Source organism: Mangifera indica, chromosome 8 (assembly GCF_011075055.1).
Source record: "Mangifera indica cultivar Alphonso chromosome 8, CATAS_Mindica_2.1, whole genome shotgun sequence".
NCBI lineage: Eukaryota > Viridiplantae > Streptophyta > Magnoliopsida > Sapindales > Anacardiaceae > Mangifera > Mangifera indica.
Window position 1 is genome coordinate 6542843 of NC_058144.1, and position 26450 is coordinate 6569292.

General features: G+C 32.5%; 5 protein-coding genes across 11 annotated transcripts; 3 read left to right on the forward strand and 2 right to left on the reverse strand.

Moving 5' to 3' along the window:
• Positions 1 to 1239: 1239 nt before the first annotated feature.
• LOC123222393 (TBC1 domain family member 2B-like) lies at positions 1240 to 5350 on the reverse strand. The gene is made up of 7 exons (XM_044645133.1): positions 4359 to 5350; positions 3405 to 3521; positions 2430 to 2608; positions 2248 to 2341; positions 2053 to 2130; positions 1859 to 1960; positions 1240 to 1668 (listed from the first exon to the last, which is right to left on the reverse strand). The coding sequence occupies exons 1-7, from the start codon at positions 4848 to 4850 to the stop codon at positions 1534 to 1536; spliced, it is 1197 nt and encodes a 398-aa protein (XP_044501068.1). The 5' UTR covers positions 4851 to 5350; the 3' UTR covers positions 1240 to 1533.
• An 11387-nt stretch (positions 5351 to 16737) lies between these two features.
• On the forward strand, positions 16738 to 17395 carry LOC123223076. The gene has a single exon (XM_044646143.1). The coding sequence runs from the start codon at positions 16840 to 16842 to the stop codon at positions 17251 to 17253; it is 414 nt and encodes a 137-aa protein (XP_044502078.1). The 5' UTR covers positions 16738 to 16839; the 3' UTR covers positions 17254 to 17395.
• A 1185-nt stretch (positions 17396 to 18580) lies between these two features.
• LOC123223149 (protein IQ-DOMAIN 33-like) lies at positions 18581 to 20749 on the forward strand. Of its 2 annotated transcripts, XM_044646246.1 has the most exons (6): positions 18581 to 18953; positions 19035 to 19307; positions 19390 to 19596; positions 19808 to 19921; positions 20006 to 20128; positions 20459 to 20749. In XM_044646246.1, the coding sequence occupies exons 1-6, from the start codon at positions 18879 to 18881 to the stop codon at positions 20561 to 20563; spliced, it is 897 nt and encodes a 298-aa protein (XP_044502181.1). In that variant the 5' UTR covers positions 18581 to 18878; the 3' UTR covers positions 20564 to 20749. The 2 variants fall into 2 exon arrangements, with proteins under 2 accessions (XP_044502181.1, XP_044502180.1); XM_044646245.1 differs by having other exon boundaries at positions 18587 to 18953; positions 20006 to 20749.
• A 520-nt stretch (positions 20750 to 21269) lies between these two features.
• LOC123222411 (eukaryotic translation initiation factor 1A-like) lies at positions 21270 to 22565 on the reverse strand. Of its 6 annotated transcripts, none has more exons than XM_044645167.1 (2): positions 22430 to 22565; positions 21270 to 21860 (listed from the first exon to the last, which is right to left on the reverse strand). In XM_044645167.1, exon 2 carries the CDS (start codon positions 21847 to 21849, stop codon positions 21412 to 21414), a length of 438 nt encoding a protein of 145 aa, XP_044501102.1. In that variant the 5' UTR covers positions 21850 to 21860; positions 22430 to 22565; the 3' UTR covers positions 21270 to 21411. The 6 variants fall into 6 exon arrangements, with proteins under 6 accessions (XP_044501102.1, XP_044501106.1, XP_044501107.1 ...); XM_044645171.1 differs by having other exon boundaries at positions 21270 to 21854; positions 22430 to 22563; XM_044645172.1 differs by lacking the exon at positions 22430 to 22565 and adding an exon at positions 22289 to 22405 and having other exon boundaries at positions 21270 to 21854.
• Positions 22566 to 22700: 135 nt separating this feature from the next.
• Positions 22701 to 26026, forward strand: LOC123223458 (putative BPI/LBP family protein At1g04970). The gene is made up of 7 exons (XM_044646623.1): positions 22701 to 22714; positions 22786 to 23248; positions 23700 to 23839; positions 24168 to 24519; positions 24940 to 25188; positions 25301 to 25426; positions 25527 to 26026. Exons 1-7 carry the CDS (start codon positions 22701 to 22703, stop codon positions 25746 to 25748), a joined length of 1566 nt encoding a protein of 521 aa, XP_044502558.1. The 3' UTR covers positions 25749 to 26026.
• Positions 26027 to 26450: the final 424 nt, after the last annotated feature.

A 26450-nucleotide genomic window follows, 5' to 3' on the forward strand; every position in this document is an offset into this window, starting at 1 on the left:
TTTGGTCTAGTTTAGTTTATAAAATGATTTAGTTTTGGTTGATAAAATTTTGAAAAAATAGTTTTCAGTTTAGATTATTGTTTGGACAATTTTCAAATCAAACAAAACTATAAACTGTATTTTTTTAAAATACATATATATAACTATATTTAACAAAAAAATTTTAATAAGCAATTAAATGTACATTTTTTTTTGTATTTAATTTTGTCAATTATTTTATGTGTATATTGTATATATATTTTATATTTATTTTACATATTTATATTATGTTTTTGAAAACTATAATTCATTTAATTTTATTAAATAATATATATTTAGAAAAAAATAATTTTAATAGGTCCAATTGCAATCCAAACTAGATTAAACAGTATTTTTAATTTAATTTGAAAGTTAAAATAATTTGATTTAATTTAAAAAAATTTTAAACCATTTTTCAGTTTAGTTTGAAAAAACTCTTGAATCACATCGAACCAACTAAGCACACCTCTAATTAAGAGTATAAATATCATATTATAAACTATAAAAACTATACATTATATTTTTAAAATCTATTACTGAAAATGATAATTTCTAAAAGTAACAAGAAAAATATTCTTTTACCATAGTAAATTTTATAAAAATGGCATTTATACTTCAATAATATTGTTCATAATTGAATTTAGTAAAGATAATATTGTAATATTTTAAACTCTGGGATAAAATACAATTAATTACATATTTTTTATAATATTTTGACGAAATAACACAAATCTTGACAAATTTGGACATTTTAATGAGAAAATAGTATTTTCAAACTTAAAAGGGAGGAATTGTGGTTTTATCAAACCTTGGGTGGGAAATTAAATGTAGCCACAATCTCTCAATTTTTTTTTATTCTCATTTTCATTTGATAAATATATACAAACTTATATATATATATATATATATATATATATATATATATATATATATATATATATATATATATATATATATATGTTTTATATTTCAGACCAACTCTCCCGAAATTCCTTCTCGTCCTTGTGGTTAACTCCTTAGATGAAAATTTTTTTAATCCTTCTAATTTTTAATCAATTTATGCACTTTTTTTTTTCTCTTAGCTTAATAAAGCAGCCAGATGCTGAGGGGTTAAGCAACTTCTGGCATGTGTTTAGAACGTCCAAAGTGGTTACGGATGTGGTGATAGGCCACCAACAATAACTCTTGTTACTTATGACAACCAAACAATCGTATACAGCATTTCACAATCTAAAAGCTCAAACTTTATGGGCAAGAATAATCCAGGAATGCCCTAAATTGAAATGTATGTCGACTGTATAGATACTGTATCAATTCATAATTTACATTTACCACCTACACCATTAGGAACAACAACAGACTGGATAGTCTCTTCTCATGGGGTCTTCCCTGTTTGCACATTCAAAAAAAGAACAGCTAAACAATACGGTAATTTAAGATTGTACTCCTTCTCCAGAGGGGTAACAGGCCCTTTCTTGGCCGGTCTCAGTTTTCATCAAACTTTCAAGATAAGTGTTATTTGTCATCCACTCTCAACGAGTTCAATCGTTTCAATCTTTGATCAAGTTCTGCCATCACTGCTGGTTCCTGCTTTTTCCTTTGCTTTGATATAGTGTTGGTTGTCATTGACCCAATCTTATCAAATGCAACCTGCATAGTTTGAGATTATTACAACTAATTTACATTTTCTGATATGCTGAGAGAAGACTTATTCTAAAAATTCTGGAACAAGCTCCTTAACAGCCTCTGAATGCTGATTTCCCCAAAGTGCGATATATTGCTTATGGTTTCATGCCACCCGAAGAAAAATGAAAAGAAAGAACCTGAAAACTTGTCTTACCGTCAATAATTCATCAGGATCAAAGAGATGATGAGTGGTTTTTTGCAAAATGTTTATGACATCACCAACATGATGGGTTAGAAGCAACTCCTCTTCCTTCATCTGCAAAAATTTCTCTCATATGTTACAAGTGACACCAACAAATTTATAAACATGAAGAAGTGTGAAGAGTCAAAAGGCAAAAGAAATGATACCTTGAATATAGCCAAAGCCACATGAAATAGAACCTTTGCCCCCTCATAGAATAGAACATCCCACACTCGTAAAGTTGTCTGAAATTTGAAGCATCCAGAAGGCAAAATTTTCATTAATGAAACAATTTCACTGTAATTATATACAAGAGCAATTGAGGCAAAGATAGAATGATAGGCAATCAACATTAGTCTAACCTCCGAGGGCAAGCTCTTTGAAAAGAGGCATAAGAACCACTCGGTGGCTACAAGGGATACATCAAACTCCAGTGCTTCTAAATGAGAGGCAATTCTGTATTTTTTTAATATTTTCTGAGTTACATTATAAGGAGCAGCCAAAAGATAAAATATATCAACAAAGTTGCAATCAGGGAATATACCTTGGACACTGTTTAACAAGCAAATCTTTGAAAACTCTTTGTTCAACATGGCAACCTGATAAATTATTTGTATAACAGTCATTAACTAAGACATTCTCTAGGAGGACAGCAAGCATCCAAAAAGCATCTTCCTCAGTTTTCATCACAAGTAACAAAAGTGCAGCAACATAGTTCAGGCCCTGCATCAGGAATTAATATGAAACTAGGATTATTCATTAGTTTTAAACTTCTCTATTTTCTTTTAAAAGAAGAAAAGGGATGAATATAAATTGAATTTGCAGCATACGCACTGCAGAGGTTCATATTATAAGAAAAATCCAACTGAAATGATTTCTGCCAGAGCAACATGGTGATCATTTAGCTTGAATGTTGGAAAACAAACATGGAATTATACAATACATTGATGAGAATTGAGAAGATTCTTGATAAAACTTGAGCTCAATATTAGGCATATATGATTCATAAGTGAATGCAATCCAAAAGAATAGGCAATTATTGTAAGGAATTATGGGCTAAAGATGAGCATGCCGTGATGAGAGAGAAACCACAACAAAATGATCATGATAACTACATCTCACATTTCATATTAATAACTGTAGCAATCATGCCATGATGACAGACGCTGTACGTCTCCAGAATAATTTCCAGAGACAATAGTTTGTATCAAACTGCAATTTCATAAAAAGTTAAACTCATAAAAAGAGATCAATACCATGTAGCACAGTTGTGGAACAGAAACTGTGGTGTGCTATTTCCAAAATGGTATTTGCTAAAATTGTAAGATACGTCATTTATCATTATAGCTTGAAAACAAAAACCAAAAAGGCACAACAATAAAAAGTTGAGGCTGCAATAGACAATACAGAACTTCAGTATGTATTTGTCAACCGATCCCTATTGCTAGACAAATATAACATGTTACTTCCCATAAGGCCAAGAGACTCCATTAGAAGACAGGAAAGGAAATGAGACCACCTGACAATAGCCAACATCAGAATCACGGAAAGAGTATCCAACAAGAACACGTCGTAGAGCAGCATGACCCTCAGGAGTATCCAGCCATGGGTGACCAGGGAAGGTTCTTGGTAGGTCCTGTACACAAATAAGAAAAACAAGACATCAGGAGAAGCAATATAACCATATAAATAAATCAAGGACTAAGCCCTCCCACCCATCTCCAGAAAATTTCATTCCACAATATTGCTTCCTTGATCATGGTAATAATAAATCATTAAGCGAGGTGATAATCATCAGTATGTTGATTCATAATCAAGATGCCAATATTAAAATAAGGTTTACATGTAAGAAACACATAGAATCGACCCATTTCTTTTTTTCCCAATTCAACTAATTCAAATCAAATGGCAGAGCATACCTCCCTAAGACAAAAATTCTGTGTCTGATGTAAGATTTAATTATTTAATCTGACACTAAACATAATGATAGTCATTCTTGGCATCTTCAAATCTCCAAGATTTGTCTCAATATAGCCATCAAACTTCAGTACCATACCACTTTCAATGTAAATATCACTTACCTAAAAAAGAATGGTGTTTGCTTTATCTAGGCTACCAATATTGAAGTAAATCAACATCATCCCTAAAGACAATAAAAATTTGACCCTTTTCAATAATGAAATGTTTGTCTTGGCTGATATATCCAGTGTCCAGACTAATTGGTACCTCTAATGCAACAAACAAGCAATGCACCTGCCAATGTCGAATTAAATCAAGGCCATCCGAAATAGCAAAAAAGCAAAAACAACCAACTTATATTCAAATCATAATTTCAATCTCAGAATAGAACCTAGAATAATTTCTAATACCAAATTGATGGTACCAACAACAAATCTTCAAAGAGTAACTGATTCCCGGAATTCTAATATAATCAAATCATTATCATAAAAAAAGGTAATCCAAATATACTCACATGATCAATCTGCTTGGTAGCAGGAGTGACCTTGCCTTCAACGGCTTTTGTCAAATCATTATAATAGCTGTCAGGCACCGTAGACTTCTTCTTGGCTGCACCAGAGAGTGAAAACCAAACCTTTGGTCTAAGCACAGGTGGAATCCCCCTCCTTATAAGCTTCTTCAATGTAATAGCATTAGCAAAATTTGACAACTTCAGTGATGATTTAAGGGCAATTCCTTCAGATATGGAAGAAATCTGCGGCTGCAAATACCAGTTTGCCCCTTTGCTAGCCTCTAAAGCCCACCAAACCCGGCCTTGTTCCCTGACTTTCTCTCTGACCTCGTTTAGGACATTAACATCATCAACATTGCCCTCTACTGTAAACCCATAAAGGTCTTGAAATTTGACGGTGATGTTTGCTCTTCTAGCATGTATGCTAGGTCTCAATAAAGTAACTTGTGCCTGTAATTCTAAAGCTAGGTCTCTCTTGCTTTGTGCTCCATACATTTCTTCTCTTTTCCTGATAGATCAAGAGAGACAGACTGGATTTTGTATATAGATGCTAAAAAGAAATTGTCAAATGAAGAAGGGAATACAGGCATCAAACTATGAAATGGTCAATTCTTGTAAACCTATGAAGCTTAAAAATTCAATGAATAGAAAGAGAAAAAGTGAGAAACTTCAAATATACATTTCAAAATTCAGATGAGGAGATGTCACAAAAAATATGTCATTAAATGGTTCAGTCTTTCCCTACACTAACCTTCAGAAAAATTAAACACCAGAAAAATTTAGACTGACATCAAAAAGTAAAACCCAGAGAAAGATCTTTCTACTGATGCATGAAAAAATTATAAAAAAGAAAGAAAGGAAGGAAGGAGTGATGAACGGAGGATAACAGGCTTGGGAGGATAGACACAGACCCAAAGGCTGAGTGTTGCTACAGGAAGTTAAGACCAATTATAAGTTTTAGGGGTTAGTGGCAATTATATTTTGAAATTCTTTTCTATAAAAAAAACTACTTTTGGAACGTTGAAGATTAGAGTGGCCATCTGAAGAGACGTTGATGTCGCTGTGGTATGCTTGTTGGGTAGGTTAACATTGCTGGCACCATTAGACTTAGCTTCACTGACTAAAATGCCCCCATCACTTTAATTATTTATTTTTCATAATTGATATATCAGTTTATAATCTCCTAAAAAACAAAAGTGTTCGATAAATCAAAAGAAATCTTCGACCAATTTTTGGAGCAATAGGCTACATTACATACGTAAATTTTTTTAATTTTTCTTTATATATTTTTTATTATATTTTTAGTATTTAAAATTCTAGATAGACATTAGTGTTATGAGTCGGGGTAATTTTGACTTTCTAGTCGCTGTTTCCAAGGGTAATTCTGTTACTCCGGAGTCCAGAAGAGCCCGACGCGTTTTATGTCTGCAGAGTACCGAGGGCAAACAAGTAATCGAACATGCCCACAAAAGTATGGCCTGAAGTTGTGGCCAGCTGGCAGCACTGGGGCCTACACTGTCATGTGGTGGTCTACCCAATCCGAGCGAGCGAAAATGTAAGGAGACACGTGCGAACATCACTTACCGAATGGTGCGGTGTCGGAACGAAGACAAAGCGGAGAGTGTGTTACTGTGTCAGCGGCATTTCACACGTGTGGTCAATTCTATTGCTTCATTTCCAATTAATTTTTTTGTTACTTATTTCATTCACCCACAACTCGCAAGGTTGACACTTGACATGTGTAAAGTTCTGGATTATGGGCCGGCTTGCGTGAACAAGGAAGCGTTATGGGCCGGTCGAAGTGGGTCCCAATTGCAGGATTTTTTTTTTAATTTAAATTTCTGAACTTTGCAATTATATTAAATTTTTTTAATCATATATTGGTTAAATAAAAAATTTGGATGATACATTTCTGAACTACGTATTGCCGGATCTGCCAAATGGAAAGAGTTTTTATTATTGAAGATGTTTGCTTTGTATGTTTTCCCTCATGGGCGTTTGGTTGGAATATTTTAAAGATTATCTTGATAATTTATTTTTTATTATTTATATTATTTTATTTAATTTATCAATAATAAAATATTACAATAATCTTCTATTATCAATACAACGTTATAAATAGTAAAGATGATAGGTATTACAAGAGTACCAATGTAATCTTGATTTTATTATAATTATATTATTATTTATTAATTTTTTAAGATAAAAATAAATTTATTTTTAATTAATATAATAAAAAATATAAAAAATATTTCAAAATAATTATATTAAAAGATATTTAAGTAAAATAATTTACTAATATTCTTTTATTATCGTTAACCAAACACATTAATTATTTATATCATCTATTTTTATCAAATTTTATTAAACGTAGTAATCATTTATACCAAATAATTTATCTTTAAGGTAATCTTCCTATTTTAATAATAAAATATTATTCAAACCAAACGTTTCCTCAAAGTATATATATTATACTGGCAAGAAGATTCTTTTGGCACCCATGATAGTCGAATTGTATATTATATTATGTATGTAGAATCTAATTTTTTATATCGTGTTTCGAATAGTATATTATATGATACAATTTTAAAAAAATAAAATAATGAAATACACTTCAACCCTAAGGGTTGACCTAAATAATGAAAGATTAAGACTCATTTGTAAACGTTTAGGTTCGAATGATCGCAATATGATGTACGATAATAAAATTTACTTTTAATTTGTCTAGTCTGTAGTTATGGATCTAGGGTTTTAGTGACTTCAATGTGATATACCATAATAAAATTTATCTTTGATTTATCTAGTTCGTAGTTGCGAGTCTAAGTGGTTACGAACCCCCAGGGTTTACCACAAGAGTTCCTCAGTTTAACACAAAAGAAAAAAAAGAAACCCCAATATGTGTACCACAAAAAAGTTTACTCTTAATTTGTCCAGTTCGTAATTACGAATCTAAGTAGTTATAGGTTCTTTGGGTTTACCGCAAGGGTTCCCTGGTTTAACCAAAAAAAAAAAAATCATATCATATGATACGTCTATTGTATTGTATTAATTCGATGTATTGTATGATACATATCATTTTTCTTCTGTATCATAAGATACTGGTAATTATGTTAAAAACTATTTGTTTTTTTTAAATTATTATTATTATTATGGGAAAATGGTAATATTGTTGAACATATTGGGTGAAGATTGATTGCATTTGTTCCATTCATTTAATGGAGTTAAGAGGGAGTTAGTTTCTTCTCGTGACCACCTCTGTCTATATATGGGGTGAAGATAACAGGTCGATTTTGGATCTTATGCCACTTGTATTATATGCTGCCATCTGAAGAAAACGAAATCAAAGTTCTGGTGTTTATATATATATTTCACGTGAAGCTACCGTTTTGTTATCTTCAATACAAAGTCAGAACGCCAAATATTTAATGTACAATTCTGCAGCTCAAGTAAGTAATAAACCTTAACGTTTACTTGCTCTGTAATACTTCACATAATGAATCAAATTTGATCCCAAAACGTGATGGTCTATGACAGCCATGGATTCATATTTGACAAAAATGGCTGTGGAGGACATAAAGTAATAAATAAGTCGATCATCATCTCGTTAATTACGTGAACCCACGACCTCAGCAACGCCAGTGTCTACAATATAGGGACGCATGCTTTCAATTAATCAAGTTAACAGGAATTATAATAATAATAATAATAATAATTATACATCTTCTGTATGATGAGGAGAAATGAATTGTTATATATAACACCTTTAGATAAATTTTATATCGAAAAAATACAAAAAAGATATTAAGTCTGTGTCCACATCTCACATTGCTTAGAGATTGAAAAAATTTAACCAGTTAAATAATCTATAAGTTTGTATGTTTTGCTTGGTATAGGGTTTCCCTAAGGAGACAAAATGAGTATAAGCACCAAGGGCTTATACTCCTTCTTGCAAATCCATTATATAGGTAGAGTTTCTATTTAACCTCTGTTGATACTTTTGGAGACTATGCTTAACTTCAGTTGATGTGATATGCACCATGGCAAGGTCAAATTCTGATCCAATTCCATCTAGCACTAAATTGATCAGCTCTTCTTTGACCACTCACTAGCAGCTAAAGCATCACTAATTTCTTTCATTTTTCTTAACTATTTTCCTATTGATAATGTTCTTTTCTTTAGGGTTTGTAAGGAGTTACGTAATTGCATGATTCTAATTTAGTTTCCAAACAGTATACTAAAGATTAGTCTATTTCATGTTATGCATTTCAGATTCACAAAAATAGAAGGTGAAGAACAAATCTCATAACTTATAAGATAATTTTTAAGATCATAGGCTCCAACTGCAAACAAAATATAGTGATATGTCATTAGTTATATGTAAAATTATACATATTATTTTATATATAAAGAGAGTAAGAGAGACACACACAGAGTATACGTATATATGGAATTTGATTTGGGCTCGTATATTTAAAGAAAGAAGAGTTATGAAAGGTTAATTAGTCCACATTTGAAAGGCGTATCCATGAATAAGCTAAACTAGCAAACAACAATATTATTGTTGTCGCCCTCCACATCCCCTCATTCTTACACGGTAGATGAAAAGAGTCTATTATTTATAATTTATTCTCCTTAACATGTAATAATTTCTAAACTTACACCCCTAATTTTGTATTTATACGGTTTCGTTTGTATCTAAAATGCGAACTTAAATTAGTTATACATGTTATTATATAGAATCTCATTTGAGCTAAATTATCTAATTAAGATCAAATCAATCACACTAAACAAATTTTGTTTGTCTAAAATATGAACTTGAAATAATTGTACAAGTTATTGTAAGGAATCTCACATGAACCGAAACTCTACCCAAATTAGATCACTGTATTGAGGTTAAATCAATTACACTAAATAAATCTAATTTCGGATATAATGATTAATATCATAATCACTGAACCAATTAAATAAAACTACTGAACTCATACTCTCTTACGTATAAAGTCTACATTTTTATTATTTGAACTACCCTTGAGGGTATTGAAAGTAGAGATTTACAGCCATTTTAAACATGAAGATATTGAAGAGCTAGATTTCTAGAGTTTAAAAACATGGTAGTCAAACAAGACATCCTCGGGCGTAATTCATGCCGTATAATTTTGAAAGCTTCCTCCCTTGACACGCTCTACAATACAAATACTAGTATTTTTTCAATGCCACAATTTATTGTCTACTCATTAAACCCAATAAACCACCATGGCCTAATTTCATATATATACGTCAAACACCTAGAAATCACAACATCATCATTCTAAGACCAAGAAAGTAAAGAAATTAATGATGATAATAGAAATAGGTTAGACTATAGTATTAATTCTATTATTTTAACTTAAAATGATAAGAAAAGATTTTTATAATTTATGTGTTAACAATATTTTTTCATGTTAATTCAAAGACTTAATTATAAATTAATTAGTGTTTAAAATTAATTGCCATTAGATGCGTCAATTAGCATGGTGTTATTCATTATTACATACAAACATTTTCCGATACCAAATTGTCAATGTCAAGTGTTGGGTCAAGGTTCCTCTTCTATATCTCATTAAATTGGCAGAAACTATATAATTAAAAGGGAAGAATATAGTTATAGAATTAATTTGTTTGGTACTGTGACACCATTCACGGGTCAGTCACCAACCTACTATTCATTATAAAAATTAAAATAAATAAAACAATTAAGTTGTTTAAGAAAAGTTAAATATTTTAATCATCGTCTTAATTTTAATAGAAAAAACCTTTTTATATCTTTGATTCGGGAATGATAAGAAATTTATGTTTTCTCCTTATAAAAAAATTAGTCGGTTAAGCATGATATTAACTCTAATCAAGAAAGCGATGTTGCTGATGAAATGTTTTGATTCTTTCTTCTATTTGATTTAACGCTGTACCAACCAATTATAAAGGAACAATATCTATGAGCCAAATTGGCAAAAACATTGCTTTGCTTTCTTTCTTTCTTTCTATTTTGCAAGTTATATTTTGACATTTCTCTGCTCTAGTTATCTTACAGACAATAGTTTCATTTCTTACGCGACTGCCCATACCAAAACCTATTTATCCTATTTCATGAGAAGAGTATCGGGTTTCTTTTTCGCGTAAAGTTGAACTTAGAATAAAAGAGAGTTTATAGTGAGCTTAGAATATAAGAGAACAGTTCTGTTTGATTTTCCAAGATAAATTTTAGATTCGGTGACTGACTCTACAATCAGATAAGATCATTTTATAATCAAATAAGATAAAAGTTTGATTTTGATGTATCGTTAAAGAAGACTTAAAACTTATATTTTTTTATATATGAAACTCTTCTTTTGACATTCAAATTAACATTTGGGATATGCAAAACCATATTGTAAAAATTGAAATTATTAAATAAAAATGATAAGAACATGAACATGGCAAGCTGGAGAGACTCGGAAAACCAGCCAAACTTATTTCATTGCTATCACTTCACCCTTTTTCTGCCTTGGAACTTTCTAACAACATTTTACATGTTACTTCTTGTAAACTATTTCTCTATTCTCTCTATCCCCATTAGCATACTCAATTAAAGCCCCAAAATTAAAATTTATAAAATAAAACAAGAACAAGAACAAGAACAAAGAACAAATGCCTGGCTTTCCCATGTACGCCGTCCGATGAATTCTTCACCGGGAAGAAAATTTCTCTAAGCAAATCGTATACCGTTCAGTGTTGACACCAGAGAGATCATGTGTATTGATCATGATCAGCGCCTGATAATTCATTCAAAAAACAAAAAGAAAAAGAAGAGAAACGTCTGCCACTCCAAGAATATTAATTTATAAATATATGTACGTAACAGTATAAACAAGCTTCTGGCAGCCACTACGCAAAACCACACCTACTTCTCTTCTTCTTCCTCTTCTTCTTCACCATCATAAGTTTCGGGTTCTGGTAGATGCACAGAAAGATCTATACAGAACAAAGAAATAAACCAGACTATTTAAGAAAGAAATGAATGAATGAATGAAGAAGAAAAATATAGAAAGGGGGTTTATAAAGGAAGAGAGAGATAGAAAGGAAAGAGAAGATTGTTCCCAAGAAGATGACAGAGACTTGCTAATATTATTTTCAAATGTGGGGCGAGAACAGGCCTTTTTTGGCTCACACGTCGGGGTGGTTCTCTTTGTTTTCACCAACAGTCAAAATTAGTTTTAATTAACCAAAATTACTCTCTTAATTAATTGCACTCTTGAACAACCTGAGCCATGATTTAGGGAACAATATAAAATCAAGTAAATGATTCGAGGGATGTATTCGCTATATCAATTTTGTTTATTAAATTTGAATTATTAAGTGTATGACACATGGCTGATGTTTCCCTGTTGTTATTGTTTTTTCTTCGATGAGGCCAGAAAATTAGGCAGGCAGCACTAGTAAACAATTTCTTGCTGGAATGGGATATTGAAAAAAATCAATGTTTGGCTGACTGTTTCCTATTTCAACACCTGTAATTTATTGAACCATCTTTCTTCATCACTGATATTGATCATCCAAGACAAGAAGAAAAGAACAAAAACGAATAATCTTAAGAAAAAAGTGGTGTCATATTTGATATATAATTTAGGTATATAGATAATATATTATATCGATAAATCCTAAACCTCCATAGAAATCTCTTCCTCACCACTAAATCAAAATTCTTGTAACAAATTTCCAATAAATGGCTCAAATAAATACATAAAATTGCTAACTGTGTTAGTAAATAGGATAATAAAACTAAATGCATAACTTTTCTATAAAATTTTATATACAAATAATTATGTATTTTCATATTATTGGGTATTAATTTATCTGTAATTTTTAACTATTTAATCATATGATAATATATCGTTATTTGTGTATAAAATTATATACAAAAATTGTAAACATAATATTGGTTTAAATAGAAATAGATAAACAAATTTTGGGTTGCATCGTCTCTATAGTTCTTTCTTAATCGGTTAGGTCATTTCTACACACCCAAGACCTACCGAATTGAGAAATATGAAGTCAAGTCGTTTCATAAAATTATATATCCATGAAAATGAAAGCTTTATTTGTTTAAGGGTTAAAAATGTTAATTTCGTGTTCTAAAACATGATAATTGAAAGATTAAAATTTTAAATTGAAAACGAACTTCTTTAAAATGTTATTTTTCTGGATGGCCAAAAAGTCTTCGTGAAGAAGCTAAGGTAGTGAATCATATTAAATAAATGGAATTTGACTAAATTTAAGAAAAGAAAAAGAATAAAATCAAAAGACACTGTAAACTTGTGACTGTGGATAGTAATAGAAGGGCGAAAGAAAGCCGACACAATGTCCTCAACGACAGGCAACTGCAACAAATAAGTTTGACCGGCACAGGGCGGTTGAAGAAGAAGAAGAAGAAGAAGTACTGCTTCAATTTTGACCAACTATTAGAACAGTGCAGTGCAGATGCTGAAAAATGAAAATGTCGTGATTTGAGTTTTAAAGATGGGAATCTTAGGCCTTAGATTGAAAGTTGAAGGAGATGAGCAGAAAAGGAGGAGAGTTGGTAAGGGAATCTTGTCCTTCTCTATGCACATATATGCCATTTTATTAAAATCATCCCTTTGGAATATGGGTTTCAGAGGATAATTACCACAGGCATAGCCAGAAGTGTACTCTTAAATTCGCATTTAGAGCGCTAGCTATCTTATCCTACCTGTTTTCAAAAAGATATGAATAAACATTAAAACATATTTTATGAAACAATAAAATTACGAGTACTCATCTTAAATATATAAATGAGTATATATTTTATATATATCATTATATAATTGAATAATTTTAAATTAATAATAAAATAATATTCAATCGCATAATGATATATATAAATATATATTTAATTATGTATTTAAAATAATATGCATAACATTTAATTTACTAAGTGAGTAAGAAAAATTAAAAAAGAGTGCTCATGTATCATGCCCCTATGGTATATAAGGAGATATCATATATATATATATATATATATGATATCTCTTAAACTTTCATTCGTGAAGTTTAAAAAACATAAATATTCACTATTATATTAAATTTTTTTATTAGGATTAAGGATAAAATTGTTATTTAAAACTAATGGGTTAGAATGAAAGTGATCGAAAAAGAGAAGAAACCTAAGAGAAAAAATATTAAATTTTCAAACTTTGAGTGAAGAAAAATTATTAATTTTTTAAAACTGAGTAAGGAAAATGAGATAAAATTTTTGTTTATTTAATATTTTCTGTAAATAATACTTTTACCTTTAATCTTAATATAAAATTTTGACAGAATGGTAGGTATTTGAGTTTTTTAAATTTTCTATGTAGGAGTATTCAAATACACCAAACCCTGGGTGGGAATATGTCTTGTGGCCATATATTTATATGTTTATCTTTATATGATCCTACAACCTATTAGATCAAAGTTATCATTTGTTTGCATTAAATCAACTTTCAGACTGTATAAGATACCAAGACAAAGGAAACAATGATCTCAAATTTTTTCACCCCTTTTCCTCATATTTATATGATTCTGGATACATTTCTATAACTCTACTGCCCATCATATATATATATATATATATATATATATATATATATATAGAAGCTAATTCATTATCCGTTGTTTTTAAGTCTTATATTAAGATTTAAGACTATTGGATTCCTTTATTTCACTTGCTGCCATCTCCTCCTCCATACCCGCATCCAGGTCCTCCTCTTTATGTGTATGATAGAAATGACATAGTAATACATGTGGATATGGTTTCCAAAATTCATTTACTACTTGAAGACTCAACAAAACATAATCCTTAAAAATAAGGGAAGATTGATAAGAAGCTGCATAAATGTTAGGTCTTAAACAATACACAATCTCTCTCCGAAATAGACCACCATGCCATCTATAAATAGGGTAAAGCTGCAACGTTTTCCTCACAGTCAATCATCTAAAATCAGAGATAAAATATCTTAGTTCTTTGTTTCTTCTTTTCTGCCTTCTCTTTGCAGTCTTTCTTATACTGCTGATCATACAACTGAGCTCTGCAATTAGTTAGTTGGAAGTCGCTAGCTTCATCTCTCTCAATTATGTTTCAAGCATGAAAAAGGACGTTTTCATATGGCCAAACGACTATTTCCCACCTAAACTATGCTAAATTCTCAAAGCTTCCCCCATTAATTATAGAAATATCGTTTACTCACCCGTCAACAGTTAAAATTAACGGTAGTGGGGGTAAAATTATCATTTTATATTTAATATTAAAAATAAACTTAAATATGATTTTATTTCCCCCCTAAATTTAAAAAACTAACTTTTCTCCCCTAGGCCAAGTTTGAAAAGATCGCATTCCCCCCCTAGGGTTTAGTTTTCAAACCCCTTCACTTTCTCCGGCACCATCGCCGACTGTCTCTCTCTCCTGACTGTTTCTCTTCCACCGACGACCCTCCTCAACTCCACCCCAACTCATCTGACGTCGAGAGAAGTCATCTGGGAAGAGAAATCATCTTCCCAGACAAAAACGAGACGACTTGTCGTCCACTGGGAAGATGAGTCGTCTTCATTTGAGAAGATGAGTCATCTTCATTTAGGAAGATAATCGTCTTCACAGATGAAAGTTTCGTTAAATTTAACCGGTCATGAGTGGGTAAACGGTATTTTCATAATTAATGAGAGGAACTTTGAGAATTCAACATAGTTTAGGTGAGAAATAGCCGTTTGGCCTTTTCATATATATAGAATTGATAGGTAGAAATTTCAATTTGGAAGATAATTATACTGAAACCATGAATAAATGGAACAAAATTGTCAAGAAAGTTTGCAATATTTTCAAGTTTAAGATATTGTCAGTATTACTTGATATTGATACTGAATATTCATTGAAGCTGGTCTCCGAAGATAGGAGTGTATATATATACGAGTATGTGGACTTGAATAGAAGTATTGCTTCCTGTTGGAAATTTCTTTTCTCATTACAATATTTTATAAAATGTTTTACGCGTCAGGGAATTGGGTGTTCTTGGGGAGAGAGGTGGAGGATTGATCTATGGGCAGACCCCATTGTTTTTGACAGTGATACTGTCGGTGATAAAGAAGGTGACTTAGATTTCACAGCGGCTGCAAATTCTTCTTTTGACGTTTTGGTCAATTTCTTTTGAAGTTTGACTTTCTAGGCGCCGCGGCAAGCCCATTGGATTGGATTCAAATTCAAAGGTTGAAAGACAGGACAAACGCTAGTGCTTGAAGACTCGTTAACCCATAAATAGTTAAAGGCCAAACGACAATTTCCCACCCAAGGTTTTGGTGTAGATTAATTTCTTATTTGTTAATTATCTAGCCATCCATTAAATTTTATTATTATTATCAAAAGATAAAATTTTTATTTAATAAAAATATTTAAAATAATTATAAATTCATTATATTTTTTTTATAAGTTTAAAAATTAATAATTTTTCTTTCACCTTCTTTTTACTTAAAGTTTGAAAAATCACTATTTTTTCTCTAAAGTTTACATTTTTCATTTATCACTTCTCCAACGATTGAAGTCGATCAACCTTTACCTTCTCATCTCTAAGACGAGAAAGAATTATCTATCTGTGACTCATCGATGAGGTACAAATCCATGTGACACATAAATCATATCGATCGACTGACAGATCGATCAAATGAAGAGTTCAAGCTTTCGTCTAACTGATTTATGTGTCAATTGATGTAATTTGTATGATGCACAAATTTGTGCGTCGCACAGATCCTCATCGACGAATCATCAGCCAATGATTTGTCCTCATCTAGGAAATAAGAGAGAGGAGGTTGGTTAGCTTTGGTCACTGAAGAAGTAGCCAGAGAGAAAGTGTAAACCCTAAAGGAGAAATAGTGATTTTTCAAATTTTGTATAAAAAAAAAATTATTAATTTTTAAATCTAGAGAGAAAATATAATAAATTTATAATTTTTTAAATATTTTTATTAAATAATAATTTTATTTTTAATAATAATAAAAAAATTTAATAAAATAATAAATATTTAAATTTTTAATAATTAATAGGTAGAAGTTGAGTCTATACCTACCCATGTGTGGGAAATAGTCATTTGGCCATAGTTAAAATCGTTATTAATTCAAATCAATTAATTCAAATCAACTAACTATTGGCAATTGCTTTCTCGATCAATGGGCCGGCCGACCGTCCCATTTAATATTCATTAACGTGATTAGTTCGCGGTAGATTCCCGAAATCTTGTGGCGAACGAAAACAAGAGGCCAATAAAGCAAATTTTGGAACTCCGACTTTCTTCGAAAACACGTAATCTACAGGCTATAAATATAAACACAACTGAACTTGTTTCTCAACAAGATCAAATTAAGTTAAAAGTTCTCTACTTTTCTTACCCGTAGCCAAGTAACAAGAGAAGACAGCAAGCATACCATCAAAATGAGCGTAGAGTTGCTAGATGGTTCAACAATTCTTAGCTTTCTGGAAGATGAACATGCATTCAGCGTCTCAGTTTGTGACCGTTTCGCCAACCTTGATAAAGATAAAGATGGTCTTCTTTCCTATGCAGAAATGATGAGGGAGCTAATGAGTCTGAGGGTATTTGAGACTCATTTCGGAATCGATGAGAAACCAGACCCAGATGAGGTTGCTAAGTTGTACAATTCCTTGTTCCTCAAATTCGACCATGACTCGAATGGATCTGTGGATTTGGAGGAGTTCAAGGCAGAGACCAAACAAATGATGCTTGCTATGGCCAATGGTATAGGAGTTTTGCCTATACAAATGGCCCTGGAAGAGGATAGCATCCTCAGAAAAGCTGTGGAGATGGAGACCACAAAGTTGGGTGCTTAAATTGCTGTTGTGACTCCTGATTCATCTTTTATTTTACCATTGCAATGTCGTTTTTCTTTCTATGTTTTGCGGCTACAAGATTTTGAATTCTAGACCTTGTACTAATCAGTTGAATTAATGAAAAATGTTATGTTTTTGATAATCCTGATTGTCCATGCAAAGGATAATAAAGGGCCGTTCGTTTCCCTTTTTGAACCCATAATTTTCTTTCTTTCTTTTGGGAAAGCATGAAGAAACCTTTTACTTTGCAAATTTGATTACTGAATACAAAAACGGAGAAAATAAAGAGAAAGGAAAGTTGAAGCAATACAGAAAATATTGACCATATAAGCCAATGGAGCAAGTCTTCTGCCTTGAGGCTCAAGAATACAAGCCCCAAAACCTGGAAAAACGTGGATCTATACAATAGATATAATCAGCAACTTATTTCCCTCGCATATAAATGTTGATTTTATATATAGCTTTCTGAAAAAGATCTGACAAATTATATGAATTTTCTTCTAACTTTTGATGCTTATGCTTGCACTTTAATTATGGAGTTGAAATTACATAGTTGAAAAATGAATAAATCTCATAGTTATTGAAAGAAACATATTACTAGGGGCACTACTGTTCATGTGAATGTCATTATCCATTTGACAATATTGATCCGACCACATTTACACTTGCTCTGTCTACCCTTCCGCATTGTTCAAAACTATGAATCTCTAGCAAGTCATTATCACTTGTGCCATTATCAAAACCCATTCCATTCTCTAAGCTATTTACCAACTCTGGATTCAATGATTAGCTCACAATCATAGAATTGGATAAGTTAAAGATTTGATCTTAGTATAACATCAGCGAGTTTAAAATTCAAACCTGTTTTTTTTTTTAAATTCTACATCTTTTACTATCCAAACTATTTTAATCTCATTTAAACTCTTCAAACTTTCATTTTCACTTTACCACAACAATAAATGAGACATTTTTCACACTAGTCATTTCAACAAATGCGGTGATATGAATTACATCTAATTATATATCACTTGATTTTGATAACTATTGATCTCAAAAACTTAAATTGATGGGTCAAAATTTTATAATAAGCCGAATAGTTACAATTGTTTTGGCTTCCCAAATGGTCCCAAAATTATAATATTGGCATGTTTTCCATGTTTAGGAAAATAAACAGTGGCAAGCATCCAAGAAGAGGGGCACTTTAAAGTTATAGAAATAGATCCAAGTCTAAAGGAATAGACATAGCCCCAATAGCAAGCAAACTTTGTAAGTCCAATCCGCTGCAATCCATGTGCATAAAGTGATGTGTAAAAGCTTCTATCTTATCTTAAGTACTAAGCCCAGCTCTAAAGCTCTGCAAAACTCGCAGATCTTCTGACGAAAACAGCTAACATTTAGTTTATCATAATGTGCCAGTTTGTCTGTGTACCTAACTTTATAAAAGAATAATCCAATGAAGCTTATTATACCGGAAACAACTAGGTGAAATGGCCGCTTGCTGTGTCAACTTTTCTTCAACATAAGCAATAATTTAGGGAATCTTGGTGCCTCTGAGTGGCTTTGAATATAATTGGAGACAACCCTCATGAAAATGCTGTTTTGCTATTCATTGCAAAACAACTGAGATGGGCGTCAGTGTAGAGTTGGTTAGAAGTGTCTTCTCCAGAAACCGCCCAGTTAGGACTCAGGATAGCAATAATGTAAGTCTCCCGAATTTATTTTTTTTCGGTGTCATTGGAATTTGAAGTGATTCCTCTTAATTGTCACTATGCGGGCTAAAGGTGCAGGCAAGGAACAATATGACAGAAAAAAGAAAATGGAGTTCAGTTAGATCATACCTCTGTGGTGATGAATCCAATGCAATCGTAGCAGAGGAAGACTCTGCTTCTGTTAAGAGCTCTGAGGCCACTGTTACACAGCCTATAGTAGAAGACTTCATGAACAAAGGAGAAGTTCAGAGTGAAGACAAGAATGAAAAGCATAACTCAATTTCCAAGTTATTCATTAAAGAAGATGCAGCAATTAAAATTCAGACAGCATTTAGAGACTTCCTGGTTAATATTTTCTCTTAGTATATATACATCTATTTACTTGTCATGAAACTCTGATTCTTTAACTATAGTACTTGATTTTCAGGCCAGACATCGAGATGAAGAAGACAAATTAAAAGACAGTAACCAGGAGCCTCTTGCAGTTACAGAGAATTCAGTTAGAGAGTCTGTGGGGACATCAATTGTAGTTCAAACTGGAAATTCTTTAGAAGTTTTCTCAGTTCGAGAAGAAAGCATGGCTGTACCTCACAGGATGCACCGAAAAGCCAGAACTCAGGTTTTCAAGATAAAGGTGAAAAAAAAAAGGGCATTATGTTATAAAAATTTCTTAATTAGCAAAGTCAAAAGCTTAATTGAAACTTGATCTAGTTGATTTGACAGATTGAGGTCTACTGAGGATCCTAATGCTCTCAGAAAGTAAAATACATATGAAGTGACATAGGTTGGAGCACCTGCGAAATTTTCACCTTATTTGTATTTGTTTTATGACATGAAATTAACAGCAAGACTGGGATGATAGCACCGTGAGTAGCAATGTATCCAAAATGAGGATTCAGAACAGGCTGGAAGCAACAACCAGGCGTGAGAGAGCTCTAGCTTATGCCTTTTCACAGCAGGTAAAGCTAAGATACTAAGGTGTGAAAATAAAAACAAAGGCATCAAGCTTAGTGCTTGACTGACTTTATCTGCTTCGTCTACAGCTAAGAATTTGTTCGAAGAAGAAGCAAAACAGAACCGATGACACAGAACTGAACATGAGTTGGAGCTGGCTAGAACGGTGGATGGCAACCCGTCTTCCTGAGAATTCCCAGGTTGAAAATCATGTAAGCAAGCAACTTGAGCCATTTAACAACAATCAAAAGTTCATAGTGGCAAAAAGACTTTTTGACGTAGCAGGGGAAGAACAGGAGAGCTGTGGGTCCAATGAGGTATCCGGTCAAATTGAAGGCTTTTCAGTTAATTCATCTGAAGAGATTGAAGGCTTCAAGCCTAGGAAAAACAGACTGAAGGCTACAAGTGTGTTAAGGGGGAAAACTGTGCCAAGCTACCGGTGCCCAAAAGGCTGTAACAAAATAAGACTTCCTAACTATAGCTAGTATAAGAGCACTGAAAACAGAGTAGACCAACTTTATTTGATTTCCTCATTGTAACAGGTAAGCAAGGACAGTCCGAAGGAGTGTGATACTGATAAAAAGAACAGGCAAAAGCAAGCAGGGAACAAGAAAGAAGTTAATTGCAAATATGGTTCCTCTATTTAGTCTGGCCAGTGGCAAATCCAATTTGCCTTGTTATCTTTCAAGAGAAAATCAGTCTCGTGATTCTACCTAGAATGTACTCATGAGTGCATGGGTTGTAGAAATAATTAATTCCCCTGTACATGGTACTGTAATAATGCTTGATTCGATCTAAATATATTTAACTGAAGCACCAAGATATTATTGCTGCAAGAGATGAATTTGAATCTCTGAAAGCCCCGCAAGGCAAAGAAACCATTTTGCAGAGGCTGTTGTTCCCCTGTCCATTCAAAATCACATCTTAAAGAAGTAAACATACTACCAATCCAATTTGCCGCAAATAAGCAGGATATGCAATTACCGGCAAGTTTCAATATGGCCTATCAAAGATTTCAACTCCATAGACAAATTTTGTGATCATAACAGGATGGGAATAACCACACAAACAGTAGGCAAGTACTAGGCATTGGCTTCCTAATCAAAATTAGGACAGCATATCAAATCAATGACTAAGCTTTTCATATTCGGTGGTGCCCTAATCAAATTAGTTTATACAGAGAAGTAACAAAAATAGACCATCACACTTCCTAGCTTTTAAATTGGTATCTAACTCTCTTAGTTGTCAAGCTTGTATCTAACTCCATGGAATTTATAATGAAATTAAAAAAAGGCCAGATCCAATACAATATTAATAACAGGCAGTAAGCTTAAGCAGAACTCAAGAAAACCATAAGCAAGATAATAGACTCAGTATATCCAAATGAAAGAAGTGCAAGCACATAAGTTTTAGCTTTCTAATACCAGTACATTGGCATCGATAATATCTTTATAACATTATAGATAAATCCCAACCAGAGCAATTTCTTTAAAGCCTAGATCTTATCAATATCTTCATCTTCAAACTCAATGTAATCATCACCAGCACCTTCATCTTCCTCGTCAAGACCACCAGCAATACCCTCATTGAGACGGGTGCTCTCTGGAAGCTCACCATATGCTTTTAGAAGCCTCGCCTCATCAGGCATGTACTTGAGGATGACATCAGCTTTGTCATCTTGATAGTCACGAAGCCCAACAAGTATTATATCACCAGCAGCAATCCAAACTTTCTTGTGCATCTTGCCACGGATGTGGCAAAGACGTTTGGTGCCATCAATGCACGTAGCTTCACACCGTCCATTCCCAAGCATGCGAAGAACTTGGGCATACTCTTGTCCATCTTCCTTGAACAAAAGTTCACGCTTCTCATCATCCGCTTCATTCTTTCCCCTCTTCCTGTTCTTTCCTCCCTTTCCCTTATTCTTCGGCATGTTATCTGTTCCTATTATCAATACAGTGTTAGTTATTGCAACAAACAAAACTAATCATGAGATAATAAATTAAACACATAAATCAATTGATTCCCAGGATATACAGATCAAATCAGAAATTGAGTTTCATTAAGATATTGGGAAAATTCAAAATAACCAAATATTTGTAGAACTAAGTTTGAAACAATTTAGCATAAAAAATTGGATTTCATTAAATATTTTGGAAAATTCAGGGCCAAAGATCGGAAAACGAAGTTTCAAACAAATTTAGCAAAAAAAATTGTGGTATATATGCAGTTAGTAAGTTTATTAATTAAATTGAAGAAAACATAATCAAACACAGAATTAAATAATATTCATTCTAATCAGAAAACAGGATACCCAGTTACAATTAACATACCGAATTAAAAGGCAAACAGAGAGAGATCGAAATTCAGACCTAAAAATTGTAAAACTCAAAGTGATCGTAAAACAACGTAATCCTAATAAAAACCCTAGAAAGTTTATCGAAAAAGAAAGGAATTTATTCGATTAAAAATTAATTGAGGAAAAACGGATATATAAAGAGAAAAATTGATACCTTAAGCGAAGAACAGTTGGAGACCCAAAAAACAGTGGTAAACGATTGAAATCAATCTCTTTCCGCAAGTTCCCTGCACTAACCCTTGATGAGGTTCAGTCTTATGGGTCGCCAACCTACTCAGTATGGCCCGGCCCATCTCAGCCCAGCCCAGCCCAACTGAATTTTAACTTGTTTATTAATTTCTTTTTTTTTTATAACGGCTTAATTTTCTTTTTTTTTTTTAATTTGTCTATAAACTCAATTTTTTATTGTTTATTTTTCTTACGTCATGGAAATGCAATTGTTAATAAGAAATTTTTTAAAGGACAGTCTTGTCTTTTTATAAAAATAAAATAACCAACATTACCTTCCAGCTTCAACACATTAAAAATTCGACCTCTGCAAAACGAAGAGAAAAATGAGAATGCCCAAAACATTGGCAACGCTTGTTTACTCTTCGTCGTTGCCTCACAAATTGATTCCCATGTCCACGGGACAGACGAAGAGTCTTTCACATCGATTGTTATATCTCAAAACGGCCTCGATTTCATTAAGGACTTACTCATAACGAAAGAAATAGCTTCAATAGTCCCGCTAAAGCTGCCCAAGATCGAGAAAACAGTTAAAATTCCGCTTGTGGGAAATGTTCGGATGCATTTATCAAATACCACGATTTATCGGATGGATGTTTTGTCCTCTTATGTTAAGTCCGGAGAGTCGGGTGTAGTGATTGTTGCTTCTGGAATCACGTGTAGTTTGAGCATGAATTGGTATTATGAGTACAGCACTTGGTTAGTTCCAGTCGATATTTCTGATAGAGGGAGAGCTTATCTTCAGGTATTCCGAAGAATTTAATTGGGTAGTTCATTTTAAGTATTTAGCTGAAAATTAGTTGTTTTATACTATATGTTTGTGTTTAACCTAGGACTTTGATTGCTATAAATATTCCTTGGTTTGTATGTTGTTAGAGTTTAATTAGTTTGTTGGACCTAAACTATCAGTTTAAGCTCTTAAATCAAATGGTAATTCAACACGGTATCAATACCATGCTAACTAAAATGTATAACAGATATGGTCTCAGGCACTAGATGTGATTTTTATGATGAAATTTTATAATCATTATAGCACTCGTTTTGTTTTGTGCCTGTTGAGATTTTTGTGGGGCATGCTTTTGTAATGGTGTAATTTAGAGTGTTGGAGTTGTCGCACAGGTATTAGAAATGATTTATCCTTGTATCTTATTTTTCCTTCAAAGAGGGGAATTTGATGAATGCCGTTTGTGGTTAAGATTGAAGGCATGGAAGTAGGACTTACATTAGGCTTGAAGAACCACAAAGGAACTTTGAAGCTATCCATCATTGACCGTGGTTGTCATGTCAAAGATATCTCCATAAAATTGGATGGAGGAGCTTCATGGCTCTATCAAGGGTGAGCAAAATTAGACTGGTTCATCTCATTTATTTTCATTTTGTTATTCATTTTGTCCATCTTTTGCATGTTACCAAGTGGCTGCAGGTTTCTCCCTCAGTATTATATGGCTAGGTTGTTGTTTATGCAGCCTTTTTTCATAATACATTTATATTTTGGGCTTTTTGAACCCTAATCTCTGACACTTCTACCTAGTCATTTTTCTTTTATTTTTTCCTTTAACCACACACCCATCCACTCTGCCCCTAGCACAAAAATATGCTGAAAAAATGGTATCACTGTTTCATATGCTGCAATTTAATTCCCTTTGTTTTCTCCCCTTTTTCAGGATGGTTGATGCATTTCAAGAACAGATAGGTTCTTCAGTGGAAAATGCTATCACCAAGAAACTTGAAGAAGGAATTTTAAAACTTGATTCCTTTCTACAGTCTCTTCCAACAGAAATTCCAGTGGATGATCATGCTTCATTGAATGTAACATTCATCGGCAGCCCTTTATTGAGTAGTTCTTCTATTGGGTTTGACATCAATGGATTATTTACAGCTAGGAAGAAGGTTCCATCCCCAGAGTACTTTCATCTGAATTTGCAACCTTCAGTGTCATGTACAGATCAATATAAAATGGTTGGAATTTCACTGGATGAGGCCGTATTTAACTCTGCATCAGCCTTATACTATGATGTATGTTTGAAAAGTGAACATTTAAGTATAGCTGCTGAAATATGGTGTTTAATTTTCTCAAATGATGAAACTGTTGACAGTAACTACTTGAATTTAACAGGATATATGCTTCATATTCATGTTAGTTACAGCATAAGCAAGTGGGTTCTGTAGGGTGAAATCATTGAATCTGATATGAGTATTAGATATGGTTTCAACTTATCAATAGATTGAATTAGGATATGCTCCTTTAATGAATTTAATTGACTGAGATTATGTGGTTCTAAGGGCCCTAAGTCATGGTTTTATCCACAAGTGAACTGGGTTGGATTTTTTGATAGTTAGAATCCTGGTTCCTTTATGTTGAAACATGTTCTGTGTGTCTTTATTTTCTTATTTATGGTTTATATTTTAAATACGGAAGTTGTTTTCCCTTGTTAGGCAGAATTTTTGCGGTGGACTGTGGATAAAGTGCCAGATCAGTCTGTTTTAAACACTGCTGGATGGAAATACATTATTCCCCAGCTGTACAGGAAATACCCAAATGATGATATGATGTTGAATATCACTCTTTCTTCTCCTCCAGTCATTAGGGTTTCAGAGCATAGTACTGATGCTACCATGAACCTAGACTTGATTATTTATGTTTTGGAAGAAGATAAAGCTATACCTGTTGCTTGCATTGCAGTGGTAAGATTATTATTGATGGAAACATAGCTAATCTGATTTTCATGTTCTTTACCATTAGATTCTCTCTGTCTCTCCCCGAATGATATCACTCCATTGCTTTATGCTGGCTCAGGTTGTCTGTGGCTCAGGTTCTGTTAAAATATCAGGTAATAACCTTGCTAGTAGTGTGAAATTGAACGACTTTACAATGTCTTTGAAGTGGAGCAAAATTGGTAATCTACGATTGTATCTCATTCAGGTAACTTGTTTTACAATGTTTAACCAAGTTCGTTGCTGAAAATCATTAGTGCATGTTTACTAATTAAAGTCTTTTTTTTTTTTGACTGGATGTAATGTAGCCGGTGATGTGGACTATCATCCAAACTGTTTTATTGCCGTATGTTAATTCGCATCTTGGACAAGGCTTCCCCTTGCCCATCATTCATGGTTTCACCCTTAAGAATGCTGAAATTATAAGCTCTAGTTCAAAGATTACCATTTGCAGTGATGTGGCATATACAGAGTCTCTCAATCTGAATCAGCTTCTTTTCAATTTAAGTAGATACACCATTTCATATTAAGACATCAGGAAACGCATACGGAGAGGAAACAAAGTTTGAGATTCCACCACCCTTTGTATAGTGCTGTTACACATTTAACGTTAGCTTTGATGTTTCAGCTTTTGGATGTATAAATTATGATATAATTCTTTGTATGTTGAAGGTCCTACTATTTGCAAGGTATGCATGGTTTATCTTAATTTCTTCAACAATATGAAAGTAGCCTACCCAACTGTTTACTATGAATTATTATATTTTTGTATGAATGAAATAAAAAAAATCGCTTATTGGTTCTCTTATATGCTTACAAGAGACTTTATTATTTGCTGTAAATTTTACAGTGGTTAATGATGGTTGCATACTTGTCTGTTAATACCATTTTTCCACTTCCTATTGTTCATTTTAAAGAATGATTTCAATAAAATTTTCATTATGACTGATTTCTTGAATATTAAATTTCAAAATTGAAGTTATTATACTGAAGCATATATCAAATATCTAACTAATCACTTTAAATCGAATAATATTATTATGGGTCCTATAAGACATCTTAAAATTCACATGCATTTTATATGATTTTACCATATTATTCTTCAAATCATTAGTTATCGATATATGATCATGTATCAATTGCGATTGAAAATTTTGGGATTATGTATTATTATTTTCACACAACTCAAACTGATTTTCTGTGGCTTTAATCTAAAAATACTGAGCCAATAA

What these genes read in the sequence shown, in the direction of transcription:
- LOC123222411 (XM_044645167.1), bottom strand. Translation starts at nt 21,849, where the DNA reads ATGCCGAAGAATAAGGGAAAGGGAGGAAAGAACAGGAAGAGGGGAAAG.
- LOC123223076 (XM_044646143.1), top strand. Translation starts at nt 16,840, where the DNA reads ATGAGCGTAGAGTTGCTAGATGGTTCAACAATTCTTAGCTTTCTGGAA.
- LOC123223458 (XM_044646623.1), top strand. An exon ending in GAGGGAGAGCTTATCTTCAG is followed by an intron (nt 23,249 to 23,699) that starts GTATTCCGAAGA and finishes TTTGTGGTTAAG; the next exon opens with ATTGAAGGCATGGAAGTAGG. An exon ending in CTGTTGCTTGCATTGCAGTG is followed by an intron (nt 25,189 to 25,300) that starts GTAAGATTATTA and finishes ATGCTGGCTCAG; the next exon opens with GTTGTCTGTGGCTCAGGTTC.
- LOC123223149 (XM_044646245.1), top strand. Translation starts at nt 18,879, where the DNA reads ATGGGCGTCAGTGTAGAGTTGGTTAGAAGTGTCTTCTCCAGAAACCGC. An exon ending in CAGCATTTAGAGACTTCCTG is followed by an intron (nt 19,308 to 19,389) that starts GTTAATATTTTC and finishes CTTGATTTTCAG; the next exon opens with GCCAGACATCGAGATGAAGA. An exon ending in CTCAGGTTTTCAAGATAAAG is followed by an intron (nt 19,597 to 19,807) that starts GTGAAAAAAAAA and finishes TGAAATTAACAG; the next exon opens with CAAGACTGGGATGATAGCAC.
- LOC123222393 (XM_044645133.1), bottom strand. Translation starts at nt 4,850, where the DNA reads ATGTATGGAGCACAAAGCAAGAGAGACCTAGCTTTAGAATTACAGGCA. An exon ending in CTACCAAGCAGATTGATCAT is followed by an intron (nt 3,522 to 4,358) that starts GTGAGTATATTT and finishes ATTTGTGTACAG; the next exon opens with GACCTACCAAGAACCTTCCC. An exon ending in ATCCTGATGAATTATTGACG is followed by an intron (nt 1,669 to 1,858) that starts GTAAGACAAGTT and finishes CAAACTATGCAG; the next exon opens with GTTGCATTTGATAAGATTGG.